General features: G+C 38.9%; 1 protein-coding gene and 1 long non-coding RNA gene across 8 annotated transcripts in view; one reads left to right on the plus strand and one right to left on the minus strand.

Moving 5' to 3' along the window:
• Nucleotides 1-27,601, minus strand: part of EPC1 (enhancer of polycomb homolog 1) — a 68,113-nt gene that overhangs the window by 29,630 nt on the left and 10,882 nt on the right. For 4 of the 7 annotated variants that reach the window (XR_006166195.1, XR_006166194.1, XM_042801747.1 and 1 more), the window contains exon 1: nucleotides 20,936-21,393. The exons of 1 other annotated variant lie outside the window; for it this stretch is intronic. Coding sequence is in view for 4 of the 6 variants with exons in the window: in XM_042801747.1 (XP_042657681.1) it covers nucleotides 20,936-21,088 (153 nt within the window). In the remaining 2 variants the exon portion in view is untranslated. Of the gene's footprint in view, nucleotides 1-20,935; nucleotides 21,394-27,601 lie in introns of those variants that run through there. 2 more of the 7 variants (XM_042801749.1, XM_042801748.1) reach the window with 1 other exon arrangement.
• Nucleotides 21,556-24,995, plus strand: LOC116959062. Its single transcript, XR_004405615.2, has 2 exons — nucleotides 21,556-22,338; nucleotides 23,684-24,995. It is a non-coding gene; the product is annotated as an uncharacterized LOC116959062 (long non-coding RNA).

The following is a 27,601-nucleotide window of genomic DNA, read 5'->3' on the forward strand; positions in this document are numbered from 1 at the left end:
CTCACATTCATCCCCTGCCCGACAGAAGTGCTTTCCAAAGTTACCATCTCATAGTTCGCACTATAATGTGTAAGGTACAAGAACTGAAAAGGGTACCAGTTTCATCAGGTAGTTGTCAAGAAGCAAGCATTAGGTTCACAAGTTACACTAAAATCATAGTTAAGACAGAATCAAGGACATACAAGTACACAAACTCACAGACCTGTCTTTTTTATACGCATTTTACCTTCTAGCAACTTGCGATCCAAAACTCTTTTAGTAAAAACTTAAACACACAAGAAGAATTCAACAAAATTGCAGCTCATCTTAAACATCAACACATTACTATATAATTAAGTAAGAAAACATTAGAAACTGGAAAAATCAGGAGTTGCTAATTACATCATCTAGAGATGATGAATTGGTGCAAGAGCAACCTAATTCCATGCTACAAGGTAAAGATTTTTGGCTGGTAAATTCACAGGGACAGTATCCTTCCTACACCTAGGATTGAAGGATAGTGGAGGACAACACAGCAAAGGTGCTAGGAGACCCAGCTGCACACCAAGACCATTCAGAGTAACTTACCCCATAGCATATAGTAGGGACTACTAAAGCACTTCTATGACCTACTGCACACAAACCACTCCCCAACCTTCCCCTTTCCTTGGCTCAGTGAGCTATGAGATAGATACATGTCCTGTCTCTCAGCCAGATGAGGATCTCAGTAACCTGGCAGGATCAGATCAGGGAAGGTGGCTCCTTTTGAAGAGCAATGGTCAAGCTATTCTAAAGGAAATTTCTCCATAGATTCAATCCAATAAATCTGTTTATAGAAGAGACAGAAAGAAATAAAACAAACAAACTGGCTCATTTTCTTTACCTCCTCCTCCTGTTACCAGATCTTAGCTGTCCTGCAACTCACTAATCAGACACAATTTATATCCAAGATAAGGAGGGTCATGGAGTGATCTCAGAGAATTACATGCAAAAAAAGTTAAGGGTTTACTTTTTTTTATGCCACCCCTTATTCCTCACTCACATTATTCCTTCCCCCTTCCTAGAGCCAGTTCAGGCATCAAAAATATGTTTCTGTGAGACTCTCTGGGGTGATGGTTATCTGCCACTGCAATAAAAAGGGCTCATCCAGGGACAGGCAAACACCAGCAATGCTGCAAACAAAGGTACAAAATGCACAGTCAGAACACAGTAGCCATCTTAAATCAATGTAAACTATTCAGCTATTCCAGATTTCCTTTGCATTTTTTTCTTATCTTTAGGGCAGAAAGTGGCTCTAGTGGTTTCTAGTATGACTGAAAACAAAAGTGCTCAGCTCTTCCTGAACAACAGGCTCCACAGCTTATTACAGCAGCACTTATTACAGAAATGTACCATGCACTTTTCCTTTTCCTTACATGCATATCCAGCCACACTATCTACATGAAAAACAGCAAGGACATTCTGACAAGTTTATTACAGCATCTGTTTCCAAACAACCACCAGTGAAGATCTCCAAACCTGACTGAAGTTGTACTAACAAGGGCAATTTGATCCTGCCCTGCAGAGCACTGAAGTCTTCGACAGGTATTCTGGCACAAGATCAGTGCTGTACACTGATCCTTGACTCTGAGACAGCACAGCCAAACTCCTGAATACCAGCTTATAAATCTGACTTTTGATAATGGCAAGGCAACAGCTATGTTGGTATGCATAAATTCAGCTTCTACCCACTTGACCTCAAGTTCCTGAATATCATATGTGTTAGCAATAGTTTAAATGTGGTCACAACAAGCACATATAATCAAGAGAGGACAGAAGTGGTGGGTCAAAGCAGCATTATGTTGTTCCTTGCTCTCCCCATGTGGTAGGTCCTGAGAAGATAGCTGATCAACACCTCCTCCCCCTGCAACCTGGTCCAGGAGCAATTGTAAGCCATCTTTCTATTATGACTACTAGTATATAGACAGAGGATAAACACCTTCTCTCATCAATTTAAGCTGCCTAAAGATTCACTCAAACCACATGGCTGTAGATCTTCCCTTCTGAAGCTGCCAAGATCTCTCAATGCCCTGAATTATTCCATGCAGTACAGAAAACTGTTTTCTTGTTTTTATAGCAGAGCCTAAAACTGTCCTTTCATATTCCAAACAGAGAAAAAACTATGGAGACCGCTCCTATTAATCAACTCATGTCAGTCTCATGAGCAGTCAATTAAGAAGGATCCCACTGTAATTACTATAATAATTAGATCTCTGCTACAAATGCCAACTTAAAATAGCTGCATAAGATTAAACAGCAACTGCTTGGTGAAAATGTGATTTAACTTACTTTTAAAAATACGTGGTTTTGTAATTAACAGACTATCAGGAAATCTTGCTTATTATTAGTCTTTTTATCTGGAACATTGGTTAGAAATTAGGTCAGCCACATCATCTTGAGCATTGTAGTCTACTGCTTTCCCCATGTTTCAAAACAGACTCTTCCAAGACTATGCAAGGAGTCTGCCCTTTTCTTGGAAAAGTTTTGCTTCCATATTAATGTACTTCCAGCAGCAAATTGCTTACAACTTCTGGAAAATTTTTACCTGCTATGCTTGTTCAGTGAACACTGGTAGGGAGGTGGAAGACACACAGGTCATTTGACCCAGAAGTATAACATTAGTACTAGAGATTATGACAATGCTAGAGGAAATGGAGAGTGATTTGCTCGCCTATTACCAGAACACTGGAAACAGTTTAGTATTTTAAATCACTGTGAAAAACTGACAGGCAGAGATGAAGAAATTAGTGAGATTGGCTCAAGACATTCTAGAGAAGATAACATACACAACCTAGGAACCCTGTGAATCAGGAAAACTACAGTAATTAACACATACATTAATTAGTATAATTCACAACCAGAAAACAAACTCTTGTGTTGAGATAAAACCCATTTAATAACTATAGTAATACCAATAATAAACTATAATAATTGTAATGAAAAGGAATATAAAAGAGCAAGAGACATACAACCCAAGAAAAGACAAGTGATGCACAATGCAACTGCTCATCACCTGCTGACCAATGCCTGAGCAGTGATCCATCCCCAGCCAACTGCCCCCAGTTTATATACTGAGCATGACATTCTACAGTATGGAATATTGCTTCAGCTAGTTCAGGTGAGCTGTTCTGGCCATGCTCCCTCCCAACTTCTTGTATACCTGCTTGCTGGCAGTGGATGGGAAACTGAAAAATCCTTAACTTGGGATTAGCACTACTTAGCAACAGCTACATCATCAATGTGTTATCAACATTATTCTCACACTAAATCCAAAACACAGCACCGTACCAACTACTAGGAAGAAAATTAACTATATCCCAGCCAAAACCAGGACACTACCTAAAAAGACTGAAGTGACTTGGCTGCTTGCCAAATCACAACTGCACTACATGCATTCAGAACCACAGGACTCAGTATCAGTTTGAAATATTTTGTTTAGGAATTGCTAATAGCTCAGTACTAGCAGAAGGAGCTATCCCATCTCCTCAGGTTTGGTAACGGACGTAAGAATTCCCCATCTTTTCCTCTGTAAGCACTTTGGCTCTCATGGAACTCCTGAGACTCTGCAGTCCTGTAGCCCATGGAGGGGAGGGGAGCTATTCTTAAGCAAGTCTTCTGCAGTGAGCTAAATCAATTCACAGACTTGTAAAGACCGTGGCAAGCTCAGGAAAACAGTGGAATTGCCTCTTTTCAATACCACCACAGTTAAATCAGCTCAGCCCATCTCATGTGACTTTGCCACACAGTCACATTTCACAAGATTCCAGACTTAACTGCAAACCTGTTGACGTCCCCCTTCCTTACCACAGTCTGCTGTTCCGCCTGTATCATTGTAATTTGTGAGACTGCAATGCATCAGAACTATTTGTGATCTATATTAAACAGAATACAGTTTAATAACTAAATAAATTCTCCCTAAATAAAGGATTCTAGAGGACACACTACTTAAGTAGCCCAGGGCATGACCTCCATGCTGAAATCAGACTGTAACACAAAATGAACTAAGATTTGGTACAGTTTACAATAATACAGCTTTCAGGATACAGTTTACAATGGAATGAGAACTGCCCTTAGGATTTATCACAAGTTTCAGCTATAAAGCCGTTTAGGAGAGCCCAAATAAATCTTTATAGCAAAATTATTTTCCCCTTGTACACAGAAAATGGAAGTGGAACTTCAGCATCATTTAAACAGTTGACTCGGGTATCAAGTTGCCAAATTAAAAGATAGACACCGCAGTATCTTGCTGCTTGCTTAAACATTACTGTGCATCAGCAATACTGCGTAACAGCTCAAATTTTGGTTGGCAAAAGCTGTACACTTGGATTCCAGCATTTTTATCTGTTACAAGGACTTGATACTACTGTTAACAGTACTGAGCGCTGCTAAAAAACAGTAGTGCCATTTGAATAACAAGTAACATGGTAGCCCAACTTCGCAGCAAACAAGTTTGTATTCTGTTTCAGTACTCTTCTAAACAGTATTAATATGCAGAAGCACAGAGGGTTGTGTGTTCCAACACAGAGTGACTCAACTATTTCACTTATGTATCATAGTAGAATACCATACATAGCACTGGGTGAAGTTAAAGGTAAGTTATAAATCTACATTTAGATAACAGGACTTAATAAGTCAACTGCATTGGGTGAAATTTTATACTACATTTCTCAAAGTTTTCTATGTCAACTATGGAAAAAAATAAATCTAACACTCCTTCCATAGTAGTGGTTGCTCCTCAGACCAGGTATTTAAATGATCCTCACGAAACCAATGCCTTTTCCTTTGCAGTTAAGGCATATCTCAATCTGGATCCACTAATCAACTCAGCACTAGTACAGAATCAAGACAGGTAAGGCAGAGAAAAACACAAGGCAAGGGAATAAAGCTGTAACAGTCTGAGAAGCACCTCCCTCTCCCATATTAGTCTACTGAAGGCTTAAAAACATTCCCTTCCACAGGCCAGACTGCACAAACTGCAGAGATCAGCAGCTTCCCAGATCTATATATGCTCAAAGATTCTGAAGAAGAAACAACTCCAAGAACAGGATTTGGTTGCTTTTGTTAAAAAGTATTAAAATACAGATCTCAAAACCAATATCTAGAGCTCCTATTTTTCTCCTCTGAACTTGCACTAAGACTCTAAAACTTAACATTACCTGGAGCTTGAAGGTCAGATCTCTAAACACCAAATTATGCAACTACCCAAGGATTTTAAATAAACAAATGTCCAAACTGGATGACTGGGCTAACCTAAATGCTAGGCATTACTAGTAACCAAACTCTCCAAAGAATGAAGAAACATTTTTGGAAACTAACTGCAAGACAAGTGTGGATTTTATCTGAGTGCCAATTTGCCTAACAACATCTCAAAAAGAAGCCCATGAGCATCCCTATTGAAAACACTACGAACAGCACACAAACCACAGCCTTATGTCCCCAGCTGTTCTCTCCCTGAACCCCAGGCTATCAGGCTGGGAGTGCAAGCCACTTTTGCTTTAATCTTTGTGTTCAGAAGACAGGCAATGTTTTCTTCTATGAACTTTTTAGTCCAGAGTGAACTGTGCAACTCTAATGTTAATAAAGAAGCTTTGAGAGATACCTAACACATATGCAACTTTATTTTTGGTTGGGGGAAAAAGACAAACAAAATAAAAAAAAGATACATCAGTGAGTGAATGATTGGGTTTACAAGGGGTCTGTAACACAAAACTACAACTGTACCTTCGCATAAGATTGCTTCATTTACAATATTCTTCTGTAGTTTATCTCAGGCAGTCATTAACATTTAAATAGTAATAGAACTTCATTGATATACTGAACATTACACAGTATTCAAGTTGTGTGGGGATGGCAAAACATCAAAACCATTACCAAGAAAACCAAGTATTGACATCTGTGTAAAGTTGTTCATTCATGAGTTAAGGCTCAGCAGCTCATGTCAGACAACCAGAAAGAAGTTTGCCATAACAACCCAAACAATCTAAGCACCTTTTAAGAAGTCACATGTGCATTCCACATAAAAAGCTTATATACAACAGCTCAGTTAAAAAATTCAAACTAAAGAAGCTTCCAGAGCATCACCTTGAACTATCAAGCTTATTTCTGATTCCAGAAACAAACAAACAAACAAAAAATCTTTTAGCATTATCCATTTCAGTGCTACAGGGAAGAAAAACTCTGTAGAAAAAGCACATGGTGAATCATAATGATGACTAAAAGCTAGTGTGCTGAACAAGCACACTTTTGTAGACACCACAATATCTGCATTTTAAGTACTTTATTCCTCTGTATAACACAAAACAGAAATAAACTGTATAGTGATGAGCAAAAATGTGAGCTGCACAAATATGTACAGGCTGGCAATACACCTAACCCTGGCTTTGAATAACCATCACATTGTCAATTTTATCAAAGTTCCCATCTCATATTCCTACAAATTACAACTTTTAAGGAGGGAAAAAAAAAAAAAAAAAAAAAAAAAGTACTGCAGTTTGTAACTCTTAGTAAGACAAGTTTTTTCATGTACCAAGACAGCAAGGTATCAAGACAGCTGCTAAGACAACATTCAAGAAAACTAAAGTAACACCCCCTAGAAGTAAAAATGCTAGAAAAGACATACTCAAGACACACTGCATAGGGCATCTAGCAAAGAAAACTACTTAGCAATTAGTATAGAACTAAGTTTTGTCAAAATATATTCACGAACACACACACATAAAACCTAGCAATGCTTTTCAACTAAACTACCTTAGCTTCTGTATTCACCACACACAACAGATCAAATTTTCAGGTCTGATTCTACAAAGGTGTCAAAGTGCTACTTCAATAGTGACAGTGACAGCTGCAATACTGAATAACTTAAAATAGATTTTCCAAAGATTACACCACTATGATGAGCTTATCTATGTATTTCCTGCTGCAGAGGTCAGTCTTCAGTTTGCAAATCTACAGATTTAGACATTTTTCTCGGCTTAGAATGAACACTGCTACATTTGAATGCACAAAAACGCTACTTAGAGCAGAGACCTGTATTAGGCTGAAAGGCTCAAACTAAATACCAACTTAAAAAGTGTCATTCAAAACACATTTTTCCTGATCAGGAAAAAGTGCTACATGCACTATGAGTCAGGTGACAAATTATTCTTTATAGGTCAGCTATTCTTGGTATCTTGTAATCTCCACATTTATTTAGATTGCCTTTAAAAACACAAGACTGACTAGCATTTCAAATTCATGACATTTACTTGCAATTATGATCAAACTTGTTTTTAAGGCTGGTATAAACACTGAACAAATAAGACCGATAAAAGACAGTAAAAAGCCATATGGAAGAGGCAAGGCAAGACTGAAGAACAGAGGTGAATGGGAAAGGTTTACTATAAGGACAAGCATTTCCTTAATGCTCATAAATTCAATGCATTATAACTGTCATTGTTATTCTCTGTGCACACAGTAAGAGTTAAGTGTCTGACTGGGACAAAATCGGACTACTGACCACTGAATGTGATTTACAAGGAGATAGCATGAATTAGTTCAGCCCACTCTGTCTTTAGACCAGTCTTTTTGTTTCTGTCCCCCCTCAATGAAGTGGTATTTTTAAATATATTTCACTTGCCCAGCATTGAAGTCAGCTTATGATCTTTGTTTATTTAAAAAACAAAACAAAACCACAAAACCCCCTCCCTTTTCCATCATTCCTTAGGTCTTCACTCTTTATGTCTATTGCATTAGTAAAAGCCTCTATCCACAGCACAAATTATGTATACCTGATCCCTCAAGGAACAGATACAGGTTATTTCCTCCACCCCTCATAAGCAGAACAGTTGAACCCCATCATGATGGTCATAACAGGGCTGCCCACTTCTCTACCACATGTGCAGCTGCAGACATTTACTGATTCTTAATGGTAACTCCTGGCTCCACAGGAATAAAGTTACAGTGGTATGAATATCCATGATTTAATGTGCCCATATAATATATATATATTAATATACTGATGTGCAATAGATATTTTAGAGGCTGCTTTGTGCCCTTCCCAAATATTGAGTCCAATAATATAGCCCACATATCAGCAGAGAAACCCATTTACAGGACTTCAGAAACTATCCTATTTTGCTAGACATCCTACTTCTCCCTCTCACCACCTAGTGCCACGTAAACTACCAGAGGTTGCAAGTGAGATTTTGTACGTTGCATGAATTTATCATGTCCCTTCTGTGCAAGAACTATTTTAGCTATATAGCCATTAGCAAGTATATTTATAAAAGATTATTTAGCACATCTTGAAAAACATCAACCTGACACTTCATATGTTCTCAGAGAACAAAATTCAGAGCTGCCTAACATGTTATGCTTTTAAGTTAGTAATTACAGTCTCAGTTTCATATCACTTGCCACATTAAATGGTTTGATCATTCTACAGAACTCCTGCGTGTTTTCCCTATGCTGAAAACAAAGGACCAAATAGTAACCGATCATAGAAACCAAAAATCAACATTATAATGTAAAGTGAGAAAAAACAGGGATAAACACAGTATGTGTCATTAACATGAAATTCTAACAGAGATGACAAAGTAATTGCTACAGTTTGCTATCACAAAGAAGTCTCTGTGGTACTTGGGACCACACTTAAGCCCCAGCGTTGTGGGGGCAGGCTGTTTCCCTTTGGTTTATCAACTCAACATCACTGAAATACGGAAAGAAAAGTCTTCAAGACTAATACTTCAGAGCTTTTTATGACAACAGCTTGAAGACACCTAAAAGGTTTTTCAAATCCTTTTCTTTTGCATCTTCGGATATTTCTGACAGCACACTTGTTCTGATAACTAATCCTTAAGTAGGTTTTATTCCTTTCCCAATTTCTAAGTTAAAGAGAACTACTCTATGAAGCACTGTTAGCTATCCACAAGACAATGTATTCCAACTTCCTCCATCTATTCAGTATTATGAAAGATTTGACCAAGTAAAATCAGTTCAGTAACTGTAAGCCAAAGTAATAAGACACTCTCTCCAACCCTGGAAATTATACTGCTGCCAAAAGCTAGCTTAGGACCTCAACTTCCAATACCACCTGTGCATGCAGTGCCATCTGCTAAAGTAGTGGTCTGATTTCTCAGCTAATGTGAATGCATAGTTCATATTTAACAAATGTCAAAGAGCAAAGTATTGAAACAATCCAGAGAATACACTTCTTAGCTAGCATTTAGCTCTACAACCATCTGAAGAGAAATGACACCACAGCCTAACACATACATGCACACTCACTTTCTCTGTTAATAGTAGGAATAAACCACAAAAACAAGACTAACATCCAGTATAAGCAAAAGTGAACTGTACATAGACTCCTGACCACAGTTCAAAACAGTCTGGGAAAAGAGACTCTAGCAAATTTTTTGCTAAATCTTCTCCTTCCCTATTAACTAAAAAAGTGTTTCTTATCCAGAGTTCTCTTGAGCACAGGTCAAATAAGAGGTCAAACTTACATTGCTGAGATGCAGAGATGCAGGACAATGATATTAATGAGAAGACTAATATGGAAAACATTCAGGGTTTGTTTTTGTGTTTTTTATTTTTTAAAAAAATATATACCAGGGAAATGACAATTTAATATAAGCCAAACTAAGATGTCAGATACCTCACTGCTTTATTTTTTCAAATTACAGAGTTAAGTCAATCACTGGATACAACATTCAAACATAATCAGGTTACTAAAATCATGCACAGGGACCTTCTTTACCTGCTGAAATGAACCAACAATGAACAAATTGAGAGCTTGGCTTTACAGGTTTGATTTTTTTACAGGGTCTCATTTACCAACAGCAATATCCATTAATGTTTTTCCTATTCCAGATGACTTTGGAACTTCATACAACATGAAAATATTACCTTCTTACTGCACTAGTCATGCAACATACCCATGATATTAACACAAAATTATAGCTAATGAACAGTATGTGATACACTTTCCTCAGTAACCTAAACTTATTAGGAACACTTCAGAGCTTCTCTTCCCTCACCAGCTTTTCCACATTTTATCAATGTTAAGGTTTTGTCTTTGTTTCTAGGATATTCTGTAGCCCACACTCCAGCTACCTAAAATGCAGCCAAAGCTTCCAAAGACAACATGTAACAACTACCATCTACCAGCTCAAGGTATTTCTACAGTGAAAATACAGATGCTACAGAAAACCAGGACATAAGGGTTAATGTGCTACTTGCAACAACTTCCTCCAGTAAAGCACTGACAATCATCAAAAAAACACTCAATGCTTTCTGTTCCAGTCCAAGACATGCCTTGTTTCAATATTTAGCTAACATTAAGCAAATTTCTAAGACACCTCAGATGAAATACCTCTCCTTCTGGGGAAGGCTGAGAAAATGAACAAGCAACAGAAAGTTCTGTTAGTCACTCTTATCCTACAGCTCTGGCAAACATTTGTTTAGACAGAAGCACTTTGTAAACACGCATGTTTCACTGATTTCCCACACATACTTTTTTTCGCACTGAACAAACCTTACATTACTGACAAAAAAAAAAAGGGAAGCTGGCTTCAGTTTTGGTACCTCAACTTCTCTTCCCTCATACAAAGTGCAAGAAAATAAAGTCTTGCCTATTGACTTGAAGTTTGTGGAAGTTCTAACTCAATGAAATACACTGTTTTCCCAAAATGGACTGTGAATATTAAATTACCTTTATTCCTAACATTTGCACAGTCTCATATAGTACTTGGCCTACTTTAAGACCACAATATCTTCATCAGAAAGCTAGTGCACTGACATTAATCATAACTTTCTTCTAATAAAACAGAAGATAGCAAGAGAAGGGCAAACAAGGTCATCATGTTTGGCAAAGAACATGAGAGTAAAAAGAAAAAAACAAAAACAACTGCTGAGAAACAGAAGAGAGTACATAAATTTATCCATAAGCATGAGGGATTCAACAGTTCTGTAGAAGTAACCCACTTAAATGATTTCAGTAACTGCAAAACAAAAATTCTGCAGGGCTTAAACTCATGTTGGGTCATAGCTGTAGCCTTACTGCTGAACTTTCCAATAAAATCACCCCGTTCTTTCAAATTCAGCTCTTTTCTGAGATATATCTAGGTTACTGAATTATAAATACTATAAATCAGATCACAATACTGTAAAAGTCTTCTTCCTGAAGTCAGTTCCTATTTTCTGCCACACTTTTCAGAGTTCTCTTTCTTGTACTTTAAGTAGCGAGAAAAATCAAGTATCAAGAAGGCACACAGGACACATCCTACTGAAATACTAATACAGGATTGGGAGTTGGGGAGTGTAGATGTGCCACAGTTAAAAGCTGCATTTCTTAAGCAAAAATGTAAAGACATAAGGGAAAGCTGGAATACAATTTTATCACCAGTGTTTAAAGAAACTTAAGAAGGAATGCCAAGTCTTTCCACATCTATGTCAAGAAAGGCATTTTGGGCCTTTACAGATCAAGAGTCTGACAAAGCAACCTGCATCATTCTTCCCTGTCCAAAACAAATTCTGCATCTTTAACCCACAATCATTACACTTTCATAACAACAGAGCCTTGCACAAAATCCTCGAGTTTTGAAAATCTGGAAACTGAAGTCTATACAGAATTCAACTTTCCATGCTAATGCCTTCCTAGGATCCCCACTTTGAGTTGGACATCTAATCAGTGAAGAATCTGAAGACTCACATTTCTTTATTGAGAAGGTGGTCAAACACTGAAAGAAGCTTCTTAGAGAGGCAGATGATGCCCCAAGCCTGTAGGTGTTTAAGAAGCATTTGGGCAATGCCCTTAATAACATTCTTTAACTTAGCCAGCCCTGAATTGGTCAAGGCATTTGGACTAGACAATTGTATGTCACTTCCAACTGAAGTCTGTTCTCTTGTATCCTACTACAGCCCTTGAAATTATAAAACAGAAAAGGGACAGTAACATGAAATTTCTATATAAGACAGCCTTTGCTGCAAATCCCTCTCCTCAAATGTAAGCTTGATAAGTCTTCCAGATAAGCTACAAGATCTCCAAATAATTTCTTTTTACAAGTAGGAAGGAACAACTTTGAAGTCCTGAAATTGGTATAAAGGTATGAATGTAAACCGATGTTGGAAGGTAATCCTTTCCAACAACACCCTCTTGAAAGCTTCCAATTCAAAAAGCATAAATTTATTAACTCCTGATTAAATATAAAGGAAACAAATCTTTAAGAGTGGTACTTAAACCTTAAGAGGATAGTTTCCTCTCTCACCTGAACTACCTGTGCTTTAAGACACTGACAGACCAGGAAGTTTTCAACTTTTATTCCATCCTCAATTAATGCAATTCACCTTCACCTATTTGTTTAGCCTGAAAGATCCTCCCAAAACAGCGTTAGTCCTTGAATGTACATACAGCTGAACACAGAAATACATGTACACTGGTGGAATGGAGAGCAGGGCATATGTAAAGGTTCATTAAACAGGAAGAAGATATATACAGATACAAAAGCAGCATCCAGCATTTTTATTCTGATACATTAGTCATTTGATGCATTCCTTGATACTAAAGCTAGTTTTTCCTCTTACAAGTAGAAAGTGGAAACGAAGTGGAAAAAAATCAAGTAACTTATTACATATACCTAAGGCCAGCACATCACAGTATTCTGTTCCAGCAGAGCAGATTCCCACACAAATACACACATATTCCTTTAAAACAAAGACTTGGAAAAGTAATGTATTAGCTTACATGTATTCAAAACTCACATTGAATACTCTTTATGAATTGATATTGAAATAATTGCATATATCTTTATAAGGAATATGATTATAATTACAGCACAATTATTGAAACATTAACAAGCAAGTGGTCTACTCAAAGAAAACATTAGCAGATCTAAGGGGCTTGACATATTGTATGGGTTTTTTTTTCTACCTGAAACAAATTAGAGTCCTGTGAACACTTAAATGTTTTACTGAAAAGAAGAAAAAAAAAAAGGAAGCCACATCACCCTGAGCCTCAAAACATTAAGGTTACCGAATTATTGCCACCTTCCTATTACTAATGTACTAACGTTATTAATATTTTACTGTATAAAATTAATAGTCCATCCTTTGCTGAAATCCGTTATATGATAGAACAAATCTGAAAAACAGTCAGAAAGATAACCAGATAACCTTATAGAGCTCCTCCTTAAGACAGGCTGTGAAAATTCCCCAGAGGTAAAGTCTTTCCATACAAGCCTGCCCTTAAAATGACTTACAGTTTCCCCTGACATAAGCTCCTCTCCTTTAACTCCAAAACCTTGCCAGCTGTATTGATTCTTGTGCTAATAAGAATACTGCTAACAAACTTATTTTTGTGGGTTTTTTTTCCCCCCAGTCTTAATGTAAATAATGAGACAGATGTCTAATCTCTTCCAATGGTTAACCATCCTCATTGTAAATAAGTACTAAGTCAGTCTAACCTTTTTTATCTTAAGTCTGATCATGAACAACCGCTCTCACTGTAGTTAACTCTGCTGTGCATGAAGCCACCAAGGTTACATGCCTTCTCTTTGTGCAATTACTGGGAAGTCAAGAAAGGGTTAAAAATAATTTGAGTATCCATACATCAAATTAATTCCTTAAGACTGCTCTACACTTTGCTTTTCTGGAACAGCTTTTTTTAGGAGGAATTAAGTTGATTTTATATACATATAGAAACCATATAGATGATAAACAAATTGGAAAAAGAACATCCTCCACCTAGAACACAAATATCCTGACTTGAAATTCTTCCGGAGTGATCTTGCTAATTCATATCCTCCATAATTTCAAAACACCATCTGGACCTCCTACAGAAGCCTCTGACCTGAAAAAGGCACTGTTGGTCAACGAACTCTTCTCACTATTTTCTGAAACCTTAAGCATTTTCAACATTAGAGCATGACATGTACACCACCATTATTACATGTTTAGCTGACAACAATATACAGAACTAACATCACATTATCAAACCACTTCCATGGCAGCCCCCCTGCTCACAACTTCAAGTTAGTGCCCAACTTCTCTATGGCATAAAACCAGGCCATCTATCACAGTTCCTGAACTTTTACACAGAACTGCTAGCTTTCAGGAAGTTGTCAAATCCCATAGGTGTAATGTATACTTCTCATTCCTAGACGAACATGGTAAATTTTGCTGCTTTTGATTTCAAATTGGGATGAGCAATCTCATTCCAGCCTCAAACAAATGACACCAATCTGTAGTATAAATCTATGTCACCCCTGTCCCTCTGACTTCAAAAGGAAAACACTGTTGGTATGGGTGGGTTTCATACCATGGAATTAATCAGTTTCTTTAGGTAGTTGGAGACAGTGCATAAATTGTTCCCTACAGAAGCTACTTCTCACCATCAGTCTGAATTCCTAACTTGCATGACTGTTCAGGTGCACACAATACATTCCAACAAACACAACAGAACAGAAAGCTTTGGTGTAACTGAAGGTGAAATATCCCATAAGCTTCTGGGCACGGCATGGGGGTGAGGGGGGTGGGTGGGCAGAAGAAAACACTTTTCATCACCTGAATGGAGTGTTCTTCCACTTGAAAGTTGGCCATCTGTGGTGAGTTGTCAGGTTTTTTTCTTTCAAAATTCTCTGAGGATCTCAGGACATTTTCACACAAGTGTATCTTAAGTAAGTTACTAAGTTCAATACCAAACTAAAAGGTAAAATTAAGGCCATTATATGAGCTCACAGAAAAATCTCTTCCAGCTCTAAACTGAGGTATTTGTACATTGTTGTTTTAGACAAAATTGCAACAAACCCTTGTTTCTCTGTTCCCCTCCTATCACATTACAAAACACATATGCCCTTAGGAATCTAATCTACCAGTTAAGTGTTTTTAAAATTAAGCATAAAAAAAAGATTAGACTGGTATAGAAAATTAATGCCTCCTATTAGGAGTGAGCAGAAAAGCTGGAAAAAGGGGAACATGACATAAACAGGAAGCAGTACTCTTCCAGTTTGCAGGACTCTTGAATCAAAGCATATGCAAAAAAACCCTGTCTCTACACTCCCCATTTGCTTCAACGTCCTTTAATGTTTCAGCTCTCCTTGCCTAAAAGATCACCAAAGGAGTTCAGTTCATCTGTTTTAAGATTATATTTGACTTCTGTAATCTGGGGAGGCGGGGGGCATGTAACACACACTCATATTCTCTTGTTAGTAGGCTATAGAACTTTATAGGGACTTTGCTAACTCTACATCAAAGTAAAAAAAAAAAAAAAATCCAGGCTTGAAACTGGTGATTCAGTTATAGTATCTGTGATGATTTTACATTCATATCATTCTGATTGCCCCTACAAGATCCTAAACCACTTAGTATCAGTGAATCGTACATCAGCAAGGTAGTGGTTATTTTAAGAGTACTTAGATGCCATGTACTCCATTGTTTAATTAGCAGAAAATACATACTTTTCCAGAAGCACATACAGAATTCAGTTTCTTAAACTGGCAAGGATGTAATGAACATAAAACACTATAGGATCTTTAGTGAAATTTATGTATGTCATTCAAGACCATTCATACACTGAATTGTTACACTTCAGCTATACATTTACTTCACACTTTTTTTAATTCACCACAGCTTAGATGGTGACATATGAGTCCCTTCTTGTACACTCCTTACCAGCTTTTTTCTTGATACAGTAAAAACAGCTGTCTCAGCAGCAAGATAATCTGGATATGGTAGCTTCCCAATGCCTCCAGCATGGATTTGGGAAGAGAAAGGCCTATTTTCTGTGCTGGTATCACATTAATTAACATAAAGTTATCTTTATCAGCTCTTTTATAGCATTTAGCAAATACTGACAGGTCATGCTAGTATTAGGGGGGGGGAAAAACCCCTAAGTCTAGTAATGAAATTTTACCAAATAAGCTTTTCTGAAACATCCTCAAAGCCAGGGCAGGGAAAATAACTATAAATATGGATTTAAAGAGACCAAAAGAACATTTAAAACTATTTCAACAGCTTGCTCAAGCACCAAGTAACAGAGTATGACAGTATTTACAGATGACAATTGCACATACAGACTTAATTCCACCTTCCGTGCAACCCGTTAGTTGTATTGTAACAGGTACACAAAGGAAAAACCTAAGAACTGAATAAACAGCTTAAATTTCACACTTTGGGTGCTTAATTCTTCTATCCGCTTCTCGCAACACTAAAATCACAAAGCAAGCTTCATTTTTAAACTCTGAACCTTAAGAGCAGAACTCCACATAGTGCATCAGTCTGGCAGGAATCTAGCAGCACAAGAAAGCTGCTATTCCACAGTTAAGATGAGGGCAAAGATAGACCACTGGATTCTGACGTTAGTCAGAGGAGGGAGTTAAGAGTAACACAATAAAGCAACAGGACTCCTCACTACTTGATTTTCTCTCTCTCTCTCTCTCTCTCTCTCTCTCTCTCTCTCTGGTGTCTCAACACCAAGGACAGAGACACTGGGATTTAGGAAAGTTTACCTGATGGAAAAATGTGCATCTAATCTACACAAACTTGAACACACGCAAGATTAAATGGACGTGTAACATCCACAACCTTAGTATGACCACAGTAATACCAGCACAAAGCAATAAAAAAAAAACAAAAACAAAAACAAAAAACACAAAAACCAACAAACTCAAACCCATGATAATTACCATACCCATAAGACTGTTAGTAACTCTAGAAATATCATCAACATAGCCATATTTCCCTATTTAGATAATTCACTTCTCTGTTGTATACTGGGGCACTTAACTAAAGGTATCTCTGCTCATATACTAATCCTAGTTGAGGCACTGCTTCAGCTAAACTCATACTTCCTGACATTTTTAATATGCCTTATAAATGTTACTATGAGGTGCTTCAAACATATGGCTTTGTTCTATTTTTTGACTTTCTTTTAGATCACAATAATTTTCTACAAGGATAGGGGTTTTTTATTATTATTTACAAAGTTTCAAAACCCCCTAAATGTGTATTTTTTAATCTAAGAGAATCTAGAGGCTGGGAATGCAGCGTGTGTCCCATCTCCTTTCATTTCAAAAAAATGCAGGGAACACAAGTGTAGATGCCGGTAAAGTTATGCATGCTTTCTTTCCAAAACATAAATTACTGAACATGTTCAAAAAGCTTCAGTCTGTCTTACTTTTTCAGTAAGGCATTTTATCTCAAATAACTGAAGTTAACTCTGCTCTGATTTTCCAGCTGTCTCCTTTCAGTCTAGAATCTGAATTTCCAGTTAAAGAAAAACAATACCTCCCCCCCAAACATAAAACAGCAGGCCATACAAAGTAACACCTTTTTTAAAAAAAAAAAAAACGTGCTTCACAAAGGATAAACAAATCTGATCCACCTACTTCTTTATTCAAGCAGTTATGAATCAAAATGGACCTGTTAGCCAAATCTGCATTACTGGATTGTTAACAGTGGCCTGTTGTCTGGCTCTTAAAATTACAGCACTGAGGATGTGCTTTGCTCAAAAACAGGTTTTGGAGATAATACAGGGGATGTTTAGTGTTGCATAAGAAGTGTCATTACATTCTGAAGGCTTTCTTTTTTCTTAGAGATACATGTCTCCTGATAGTTTTTGGTTTCTTAGCTTTAGCAACAGACTTGGCAACAGCCGCAATGTGTTTACCCTAGAAACTTGGGAGCTAAACCAACTGTCAGAACACAGTATCAGTTGATAACTTCAAGTACCACTGTCTGTGTGCCAAAGAGCTTTTTACTATAGTCTTTTACCTCCAAACAAAACCACTAACAGAAGTTATGACTTAACTAAGCAGAAAAGTATACTCGTTAACAGAACTAACAACACTTTAAAGCTCTTAGTTGCCAGTTCTTTTTAAAGAGTTACTATATCCCTCTTATTGATTGCATATTTTAGAACTCAGAACAACTTAGCAAGTTTGTTTTTCTTTCAGAAGACTCTTACAGAACATCACTGCTCAACTAAAGTTTCCAGTTGTAATAATGGAGATGTATGATTTTTCCATATTTATTCTTTGTAGAAACAGGATGGGAGAAAGATAAGATGAAAGGGAAGCAAAATAAATTCCTTTTTGTGCATCAAAACACTAATTAGTAATTTAAATATCTTGTGACTTGATGCTTGACTATTAAATCTCTTTGATTGCATTTTTCCCTAGGGAAAGTTATTTAGTCAAGAGTAGAGCTCCTAACTCCAAATATGTGTTCATTTAAAATTACATTTATGCAAAACTCAAGGCAATGCTAAAATTCTATTTATAAAACAGTTATGAATGCCTGTTCACACTAGCTGAAGCCGCTCACCCCAGATTCTTATGGACACTTTGCCATCTGTTTGTAAAGAAACGGATAATAGAAAATCTCTATTATTTTTATAATTCTAATCCTCTAACTCAAGTCTTAAACTGCTACATGACACAAACAACTCCCAGCTTTCCCAAATTCTACATAGCATCATTTGGGAAACAGAATGTAGTAGGGTACGAAGCCTGTGAGGTTTGCTATAACTTTAGTCAACTACCATGTCTCTTTGTTGTCAACACCAATATAAAACTGAAGAGAAAGCTTTTTGGGGTGACAAGATGGAAGGAAGGAAATTTAGTAAGTTTGCAGAAATGAAAAGGGGGAAAAGTTTAACATCAACTATTTTATGTAAGATCCAAAAGTATTCAGGAAGACACCTGTGTCTACTGATGGCAAACAAATTTTTCTTGGGGGTGTGTGTTTGTACACATACATTTATAACAAAGGCATGAGCAAACTTTAACTGTGAAAAGTGCCTACTTACACCTACAGGTCTGAAGTTTAACCCTCAAAGCTAGATTTAGTAAACAAAATCATCACATTAACCACAGAAACAAGTCTTATAATTAATGTTGAAAAGTTTTCCCTTGCCCATGACTACTTTTCCTTAGCTAGGACATGCATATCTGGGTTTATGGAGGCTATATAGTTACCCCATGTAATTTTCTAGTCTGAGAACTTGTAACTGCCAGGCAAACAGTAAAAGTGAAAGATAGCAACCTGACATTTCCACATAAGTAAATGCATGCATGCACACTTATACAAATAAACTCAGCAAGCAAGCTTCATAACAAACATGAAATTTTAAATCCTTGTACAAGTGGAAATTAAGGGTGCTTGCTCTCATATTCAGAAACTACAGGTATCAATTCAGAATACACCTCCTGCTTCAAAAGAAACACGAGCATCTAAGCATAGCTATCTACTGCTTAAATACTACTACTAAATGTATGGTATGACAAAGTTTGGAGCACCTTCACAAAAATCACCACCACCAAAACAACCCCCCTAAAAAACAACATCACCACCCCCCATGTGACAATATCAATTTTAGTGGATGTTTAAAGCAACTTATGACTTGCACAGAACTTGGAAATATTATGTTAAAACGGTAGGCAATTACACTAGAAAAGCCTCCGAGAGTAGTTACTGAATGGAGACAAGAACATGCAAAGCATACTACTCTCTAGAAATCATTCAGCCTGAAAAAATGCCATAAAAATTCACAGAATCAGTTAAAGCAATAGTGCCACAAAGACTACATTTAAAGAAGATATGTGTATTTTAAGTTTTAGATAAATAACTCAGTTTGCTACACCTAGAAATACAAACGGAAACTTCACAGCCTGTCACCTTCAAAGGACAATGGAAGCCTGACAGCTAGCAAAACTCAAGATTAAGAAATTGTCATGTTTATTCTTATCATTAAATTTCAAGACCTGTTCACATAACTGTATTTCTACACCTCTCTATTTGCTGTGCTTAATGCACAAACAGAGAAAACTGATTATACTAAGAAAATAATTAAAGATCTGTAAACACTGAAAGCAGTAACACGCTTCAGCAGGGGTCTTCAGCAATAACAGGTATTGAATGTTATACCTATCTTGAAACGTGTTGAGTGAGTGCCTAAGTGATCCTGAAGTTTCATTCTTCACTGAGACAGCAAAACTGAGAGGGAAGTGATATGACTTTTGGCCTCCAAACTCGGATTTTCTTCCTTGGAGTGGTATTTCAGTAGTGACTTTTGTATTTCCACGTAGCAAACATCACAATTTTACTTACATCATGTCTGCCTCTGAAGGTACTTCTAGGGTTTTCAAATAAGACTAAACACAGAAACCCTTCCCCTCCCTATCTCTGGCAGAAAAAAAAAAAAAAAAAAAAAAAAAAAAAAAAAAAAAAAAAGCCCAAGCGACACTAGCGGCAGAACTAGGCTCCCGCCGGAGCGACTCAGCGGCAGCCCCGCGCTCCTGCCGGGTTGAGGCGCGCAGGGTAACTGCGGGGACGCCGGCAAAGGCAACAACGCCTCAGCAGCCACCGACGAGCCCCGCTCATCGCCCCAGTCCCCGCTTCCCGCCTACGGCCGCGCTCGGCCCCGCCGTTACTCCCCCCCCCCGCTCCAAAATCCGAGGGCGGCCCGGGCCGGCGCGCGCGCTCCCGCGGCAGCAGCCACAACTTCCGAGCGCCCCCCGCGGCGGCGGGCGGCTCAGCAGCGCCACCCGGTGGGACAGGGCGGGCGCGGCGCCGCCGGGGCCCGTCCGCTAGCCGCTGCCGCACAAGGCCCGGCCCGAGAACCCGGAGACAAAATGGCGGCCGCCCGCGGTGTCACGTGACCCCCTTTGTGCCTTTCGGGGCCCCGCCAAAGGGCCGCCAGCTCCCGCGGGGCGCGGGCCGGGGGCAGCGGGGAAGCGCCGGGGAACGACGCAGTAAGGGGCCGCCGGGATCGGCACCTTCCCTTCCCCAGGTCCGTCCCCCCTTCCCCCCCCCCGGCGGGCGGGGAGAGCGGGGAGAAGATGGCGGCCATTTTGTGCTTGCGCAGAGGCGAAGGTGGGGGCCCCGGGTGCGGGGGGGATGGAGGGACCCGGCCGGGGGGGGGGGGGGGGGGGGTCTCACGTACCGACTCCTCTTCCTTCTCCATGCCCGTGGGCATCTGCGGCACGGCCCGGTTAATGGAAGCATATTCGGCCAAGTCGGGCAGGTCCTCGCAGCGGAAGACGGGCAGCGGCTTGGACGCGTCCAGCGCCCGGGCCCGGAACGACAGTTTGCTCATGTTAGGCGGCGATGGCGGCTCCGGCTGGGGAGGGGGGGGCGACAGCAAGAGCGCTCCGAGCTGAGAGCCGGACCCCGCCGAGCGCTCTCATGGAGGGACCGGGGCTCCCCCGGCAGGGCGGGGCGCACTCCGACACGGGGCCCGGCGGCGCCGGCTGGCGCGGCTGGGCTGGGCGCTGGCTCCTCTCCTCCGCCGCTCCGGCTCCGCTCAATACGCCACGGCCAACATGGCGGACATTAAACCTCGACTGGCCGCCTCTTTCAGCCAACCCCAGCGCCACAGCCATTCCCACACTGCATCGCGCAGGGGCGCGGGCACAGCGCCGCCCGGGGGAGAGCGCGCGCAGCGCGGGCACGGGAGCGCGGGCTCGGGAGCGCGGGAGAGCTTGGAGCGGCCGGGCCGCGGGGATGGGGCGCCGCTGGCGGGGAGGGGGGGCGGCTGCTTCGCGTGGGGTGGGGGGACACGGACACGGCGGGGCTCTTTCCTCAGCGTGAGGCCAAGACCGCTCCGCTCGCGTGCCTCCGAGCTGCGCCGGGGAAGGCGCGCTCCTCTCCTGCGGGGTAAGGAGGTTCAGCTGGCCCCACGTCCCCGCCACACGCAGAGCCCCCGAGGTAAACGGAAGAGCGGCTTTCCCTGACAGCCTCCCGGCCACGGGAAACGCGGGCAGGAGAAGCGGGGGAGAGCGGGAAAACGCCGGCCCCGACCTTTCCGGTCACTCAGGGGCCGGACCGAAGGGCAGCCTGGCCAGAGCGCTGAACTTACCCCGACCCGGGCGGGCGGTGGCGCGGCCGCCCGGTGCCCTTCGAGCGCCGCCGCCCCCCGAGCAACGGCCGGAGCGGCGCCCGGCGGGGGGTTCCGGCTGTGGGGCGGCTGATGGGCCGCCCGGGGAGGGGGAAGCGCTCCTCGCATCAGGGCCTGGCCCGGGCTCGGCGGCGGGCGGCACCCCCGGCCCCCCCGGCGGCACCTGCCCGCCGGGCCCCGGCCCGCCCCGCATCGCGGAACTGAGTTCGCATTCGTGTTCAATGAAGGAGAAACACGGGCACCTCCCCGAAAAAGGCGAAGAACTCTAAGAACCGATCACAACAGCACTTCCACACTTATTTCTCGGAGGCTTTCAGAAACTTGGTCCAGTAGCGAAGTGCAGACACGTGAACTAGTTTAACCCTTGCTTGGATCGAAGTTATCAGTTACCCGCTCAAGCGAGCTCACTACAGGCAAAGGTTAGAACTAATTTGAGCATGTCTCATTAGGTAAGCTCATTTATATCTCAATGATTTGATGAAATTGATGCAGTATGCTATAAGCAGGGGATAGGAAATGTAGTCTCACATGGCTCGCTAATGTCTCCACAGGCTGCCCAGATCATCACACCATGGCCATAAAAATGTCAAAAAAACGTTCCTCCCAGGCCATCTCTAGAGCTATCTAGTTAAGGAACACTTCACATTCATATATGCTGCATTCATGCATTAGGTCATAATGTAATTCTAGTTCTATATTTATAATACAACATCGAGAAGGTGGATTTATTTTTCAGTACAAATTTTTGTTTGAAGTATCCCTCCACTTCTAAAGCAAAATATTGTCATTTTGTGCAGTTATATGTGATTCAGTAGACAGAACTGGTTCTTTATCATGTATTACTCCTGGGAAATAGAACTTTCAGAAACAGGACATACATGTAACAAAAGCATTAGAAAAGCCTTGGTTTGCTTAGTAATTTTAAAAATCTGATATCTCTATAATAGAAGCAAAAGCCATTTTTTTTAATTGCATCACTTCTTTAATAATAATACCACCATCCTCAACCTTAAACAACTCATAGCCACTAGATGAAATATTGCTAAATGCAGCTGTTAACTGCAGTTTCAAGCCAACTATTTTCATGTCTGACTTCCCCCTAGGTATCCTAAACTGTTTCACCTGCAAGTAACTTAGCTTCACAACCTCTCTGGGACAGGAAATTTTGTCTATTGTGAATGGGTAATGCAGTGGAAGGCAGCTTGTAGGGGAGAACGAAGCTTTTTTTTAAGGAAGGGTGGGTGTTTTTTTTTGTTTGTGGGGGTTTTCTGTTGAGTTTGGATTTTTTGTTTTTTGTTTTTTGTTTTTTTTTTTAAAAAAGGTAAGTGACATGAACTAAGGAATGTCATTGGATTCATTTGTATTTTGGTAGTTACATCAGAACCACATGTTAAAAAATGCATATTGCTTTTTACACTAGTTCTAAAGCTTAAAGCACACATTAGCTAGAAATACTGATCCTATAATAAATTGCACATAAAACATCTACAGAGTTTTCCACAAATACTGAATAATTTAGTTTGTCCAACTAGCAGACAGATAAGGTGATGACTAGAAAAAAAGGGCAATACACTATCATATATTGGCTTTGACCTAAAACACTAAATGAAAATGAAATACCTGGCAGCTAAGCAAAAAATAAGGCCATTAAATGTAATTCTTCACTTCCACTGATGAAGGAAAAACAATACATAATGAAAAGCAAAGTATAGAAAATATCCTGAACTATAAAGGAAAAACATTCAAGTTTAAATTTATCCTTAATTGACCTTTGCATTTTTAACCCTACCACAGGCTTGAGAAAAGTGCAGAACAAGCAGAATGGACAATAACATTTGGATACAAACAGGATAGCATGCATTAAGAGTTTTGGCCTGAAACCCTTGGTCTCATCAGCTTTTAATGTTTTGCCAATAAAATAGATTGTGTTTAACTATTTTGTAGCAGAAGTTGATTAGTCCTAGATTAATTTGCTGGTAAGATTAAATATGTGATATTTGAGAACAGTGTGACATCAGCCCTAATTTCTGTTCTGTAAATACGGTAACAGCAAAAAGTATAGGACAGACTGATGTTTCTATTTTACCTTCCTTTTTAGTTGCGACATGCAGATATAATTTAAGTTTTGCCATTTTGTAGCATTCACCAGAATACTCACATTTGTAGACAGTGCTGCACTATGACAGTAATTAATGTAAAATTGGTATGTTTTTCATAATGACCAAAATACGCTTTGCCAGCTCTCAGTAAAAGATCACTAACTATAAACTGATTTGTTGTAACAAAATGCTGTGTGTCCATTTTAAAAACTGAAATTTAATGAACTGTAAAGGTAACTGAAATGTAATAAATACGGCATTTTGAAATGCTGCTTTTTTTTTTTTTTTTGTATAAACCACTGAAGTTACATCTTTAATATTGGAGGCATTTCTTTAAAGCCCTATCTTTTTATGATCTCAAAATACTTAATTAAAAGAACAAGCCTTACTAAAATGAGTATATCAGCTATGTAGGTGGTAAATATAACTGTTCCAATATATATTCAAAAGTACTAAATTCAGACTGAGCATTAAGGGGGAAGATCCAACAACTTGATCCATAAAGCTACAGAAAAGGATCTCTTGTGATACCATCTAACTCAGGATTGTAAAGCCCAAAAACTTAACTTGCTATTTTGGTTTGAAAGTCCTATGTACCATTTGACAAGTTTTTACAGATTTTAGTATTTATTTAGTTTTGTGGCTTAAAACCCCTCTGGGTTAAATAAAGACTTTCAGTAGTTTCTTTAAGCATGAATTGTAGTGTTCTTAATGTGGGTTTAATATTGTCTCCCATTCTAACAGCAATCATTGGTATTAGTCACAAAATAGCTGTGCATAAAGGGCATATCAGTGTGTCATTTTTAGTGCTTTCTGTAATCAAGCAACTCTGTATTTTAAGTATATAAAATTCTACGAGTCAGTTGTTCAACTTCTAAAAAACCCTTTATTATATATTCTTGTTCTCATTTTTGTATGTTAATTTATCTTCAATTAAGTACATTATATAAAGGCAAGTCTAAAATAAAGGAGTTAAAGGTTGAAATAAAGTACCCTATAAAAGCTGATCTTGCACAAATAGGTTTTCTATTATTCTACTTTTAAGGAAAACCTGTTTGAGAAAATAAAATTAACAGTGAACATTTGATGTTGTTCTACTCTCCAGTCTTACAGAAAGAGAGGGTTTTGTTTGGGTTTGGGTTTTTTTAGGCTTGCTTCCTTCCTTCCCCTCCCCTCTCAAATAATGATCCACTGAAATCCAGAGTCAAACTAGAATGAGAAACCAAGTACATTTGACTCCTTACATACATTCATTTTCTCTCGTACCTACTTAAAACTGTAGCAGACAACAATTAAAAGTAGAACATGTTAAAGGTAAAACATGTTTCTCATTTCCCAGCCATTTAAAAATAGTTCTTGCATACAGAAGATAATACAGTATTTTCATAAACTGAGGCATATGCCAAGTACACTAAACTATACACTAGCTTGCATATCTCTAAATATTTGCAATTTTTCATTTTTCTCACCCTGGGACTACTTTCTACCCTGCTTCTACTATTGTAAATCTTACCAACTCATTCATTTATATAGCAATTATGTTGACCTGGGGTTTTTTTTGCCTTTTATTTCCATAAATGCTGACTACTTTGAACTGATAAAAAGTATCACTTGACTTTTTTTTTCCTCCACTTTCAATAACCAAGTATTAAGAAATGACATATTAAGTTATCATACTTGGGTTTCTTTCCAGAATGACCTATTCTTAGGGGTATTTGGAAAGATATAGGTGGCTCTTTCATTATGTAGGAAGCTATTATGGATTCTGTATGTATATTCCTGTTTTACGTTTGCTATTGATGCTTCCATTAAAATTTGCTTCTCAGCTATCTTTTTTTAGTTTATGTTTCATAACATTACAGATAGCTATTTTCTTTTAGATCATCTCAGTGAGCTATCTGGAGTGTGGATTAATATGAGATAAATGTAGACAAATCTGACACTAGAGGGTTTTCATTATTTTATAAAATGTCACATTACAGTACTAACTAGCACATAGAAATTATCTTAACAGCATGAAGATTTCAACCATAAACAAACTGATGTAACTCATAGTGAATCTCTCCTTGTTTGCTGGTGTCAACTGTCTGTTTTAAAAGAGATAATGGAACTGTCAAACATATTTAAAGAGTTCAGAAACCATGGTACAAATCCAGTATAGAACGCATTTGTGATAACTTCTGCCATTTTTTTTTTTAAAGATAATTTAGTGTTTCATAGCTTTGGCATCTCAAAGAATGGTATAATATATTCACTTAGTTATTTTAGGTTTTCATGGTTGAGATGCAATAGGTACAAAGCTTATTTGAAGTTCTTTCTGAGTCATAATTTGAAGTAGTGACCAAGCGAATCTCTTCCTCAATTCTTGTCTCAATGAGGGAAAAGTAAGTTGTCTTTATATATATAAATATATATGAATTTTTGTTTCTGTAGTGAACAGGTAGGTACATGTACTGCATGGCCAGATCTTTTAGTTACCTTTTATTTTTTGTAAATGTTTCTGATTTGCACTGCAGAATACCAAATAGAGATGAGAAAGGACAGTACTGGAATTAATCTCCTATTTCTGTTACCATTCAACAGAATGTAAGTAAACATAATCCTTTAAATTCCAAAGCTGCCTGAAAAAAATTAAATTTGGAGAGGTAACAGCCTGGTAAAATAAGAAACTTGGAAGTGTTAAAACATGAGCATGTGATTCTTCCACTATAAAACTAATGATTGCTATTCTCATGGGCAATATCTTACTAGAAATGACCACTAAAGCAGCATTACGAAACTAGTTTTATCCTTAACATTCAGAACAGAACCAGAGAAGTTGGCTTTCTTGCAACAAAATCTGAAGTTTTTACACTTTGTTGCAAATGGCCATACTTAAAACTGGATAAAGAATTACCATGGTTTCACATTTTAAGACTACCTGCAGGAAATCACAAGACAACATTATTTTGCATTAGGTAATGCTAACCAAAACAACATAGTCTGAAATGAACAATAGTTCTGTCATTTCTCAGGCTCTCTGCATGAGACTATCACCTTGTAACGTGCTGCTTTTGTTAACAATATCGGTTTAAGATACTGCAGTCCCATTTTCTGCTCCTCCATTCATTCTTTCCTGTAGCTGCACTGTCCCTTCATTTGTATCAGAACCATTGCTTATGAAGCCTCACTGGGTATCAAGTGTGAATCCAATCAACTACTTTAACAACTCAGCAAAAAACCCAACTACATAAATTGGAAGAAAACCACTTGAAAAGATCCATGCTAGAAGTTATATAGCAACAGTTTACTGCCACTGCCCTCTTCCTTCACATGATCCAGTTTGTGAAGGCTACAGAATACAGTAGTCTGGAATGATAAAACCTGTGCAAAAAGGATTTGAAAATTATAAAACTGTATATACAATTGAATACACATTTAAAACAGTAATATACTGACATATCCTATATTTGAAAACCTTTGTCTACAACACTAGTGTCTGAACTAGTCTATAAATGAAAGAGTTCTTATTTTATTTCAGACTGATTACATATCACTGTGTACAGGTGGGGTTTTCTAGTTTCAAGTACACTTATAACAGGACAACTTTTCTTCACATGGTGAAAGTAGTTAG

Source organism: Tyto alba, unplaced genomic scaffold (assembly GCF_018691265.1).
Source record: "Tyto alba isolate M040663 unplaced genomic scaffold, T.alba_DEE_v4.0 Super-Scaffold_38, whole genome shotgun sequence".
Classification (NCBI taxonomy): Eukaryota; Metazoa; Chordata; class Aves; order Strigiformes; family Tytonidae; genus Tyto; species Tyto alba.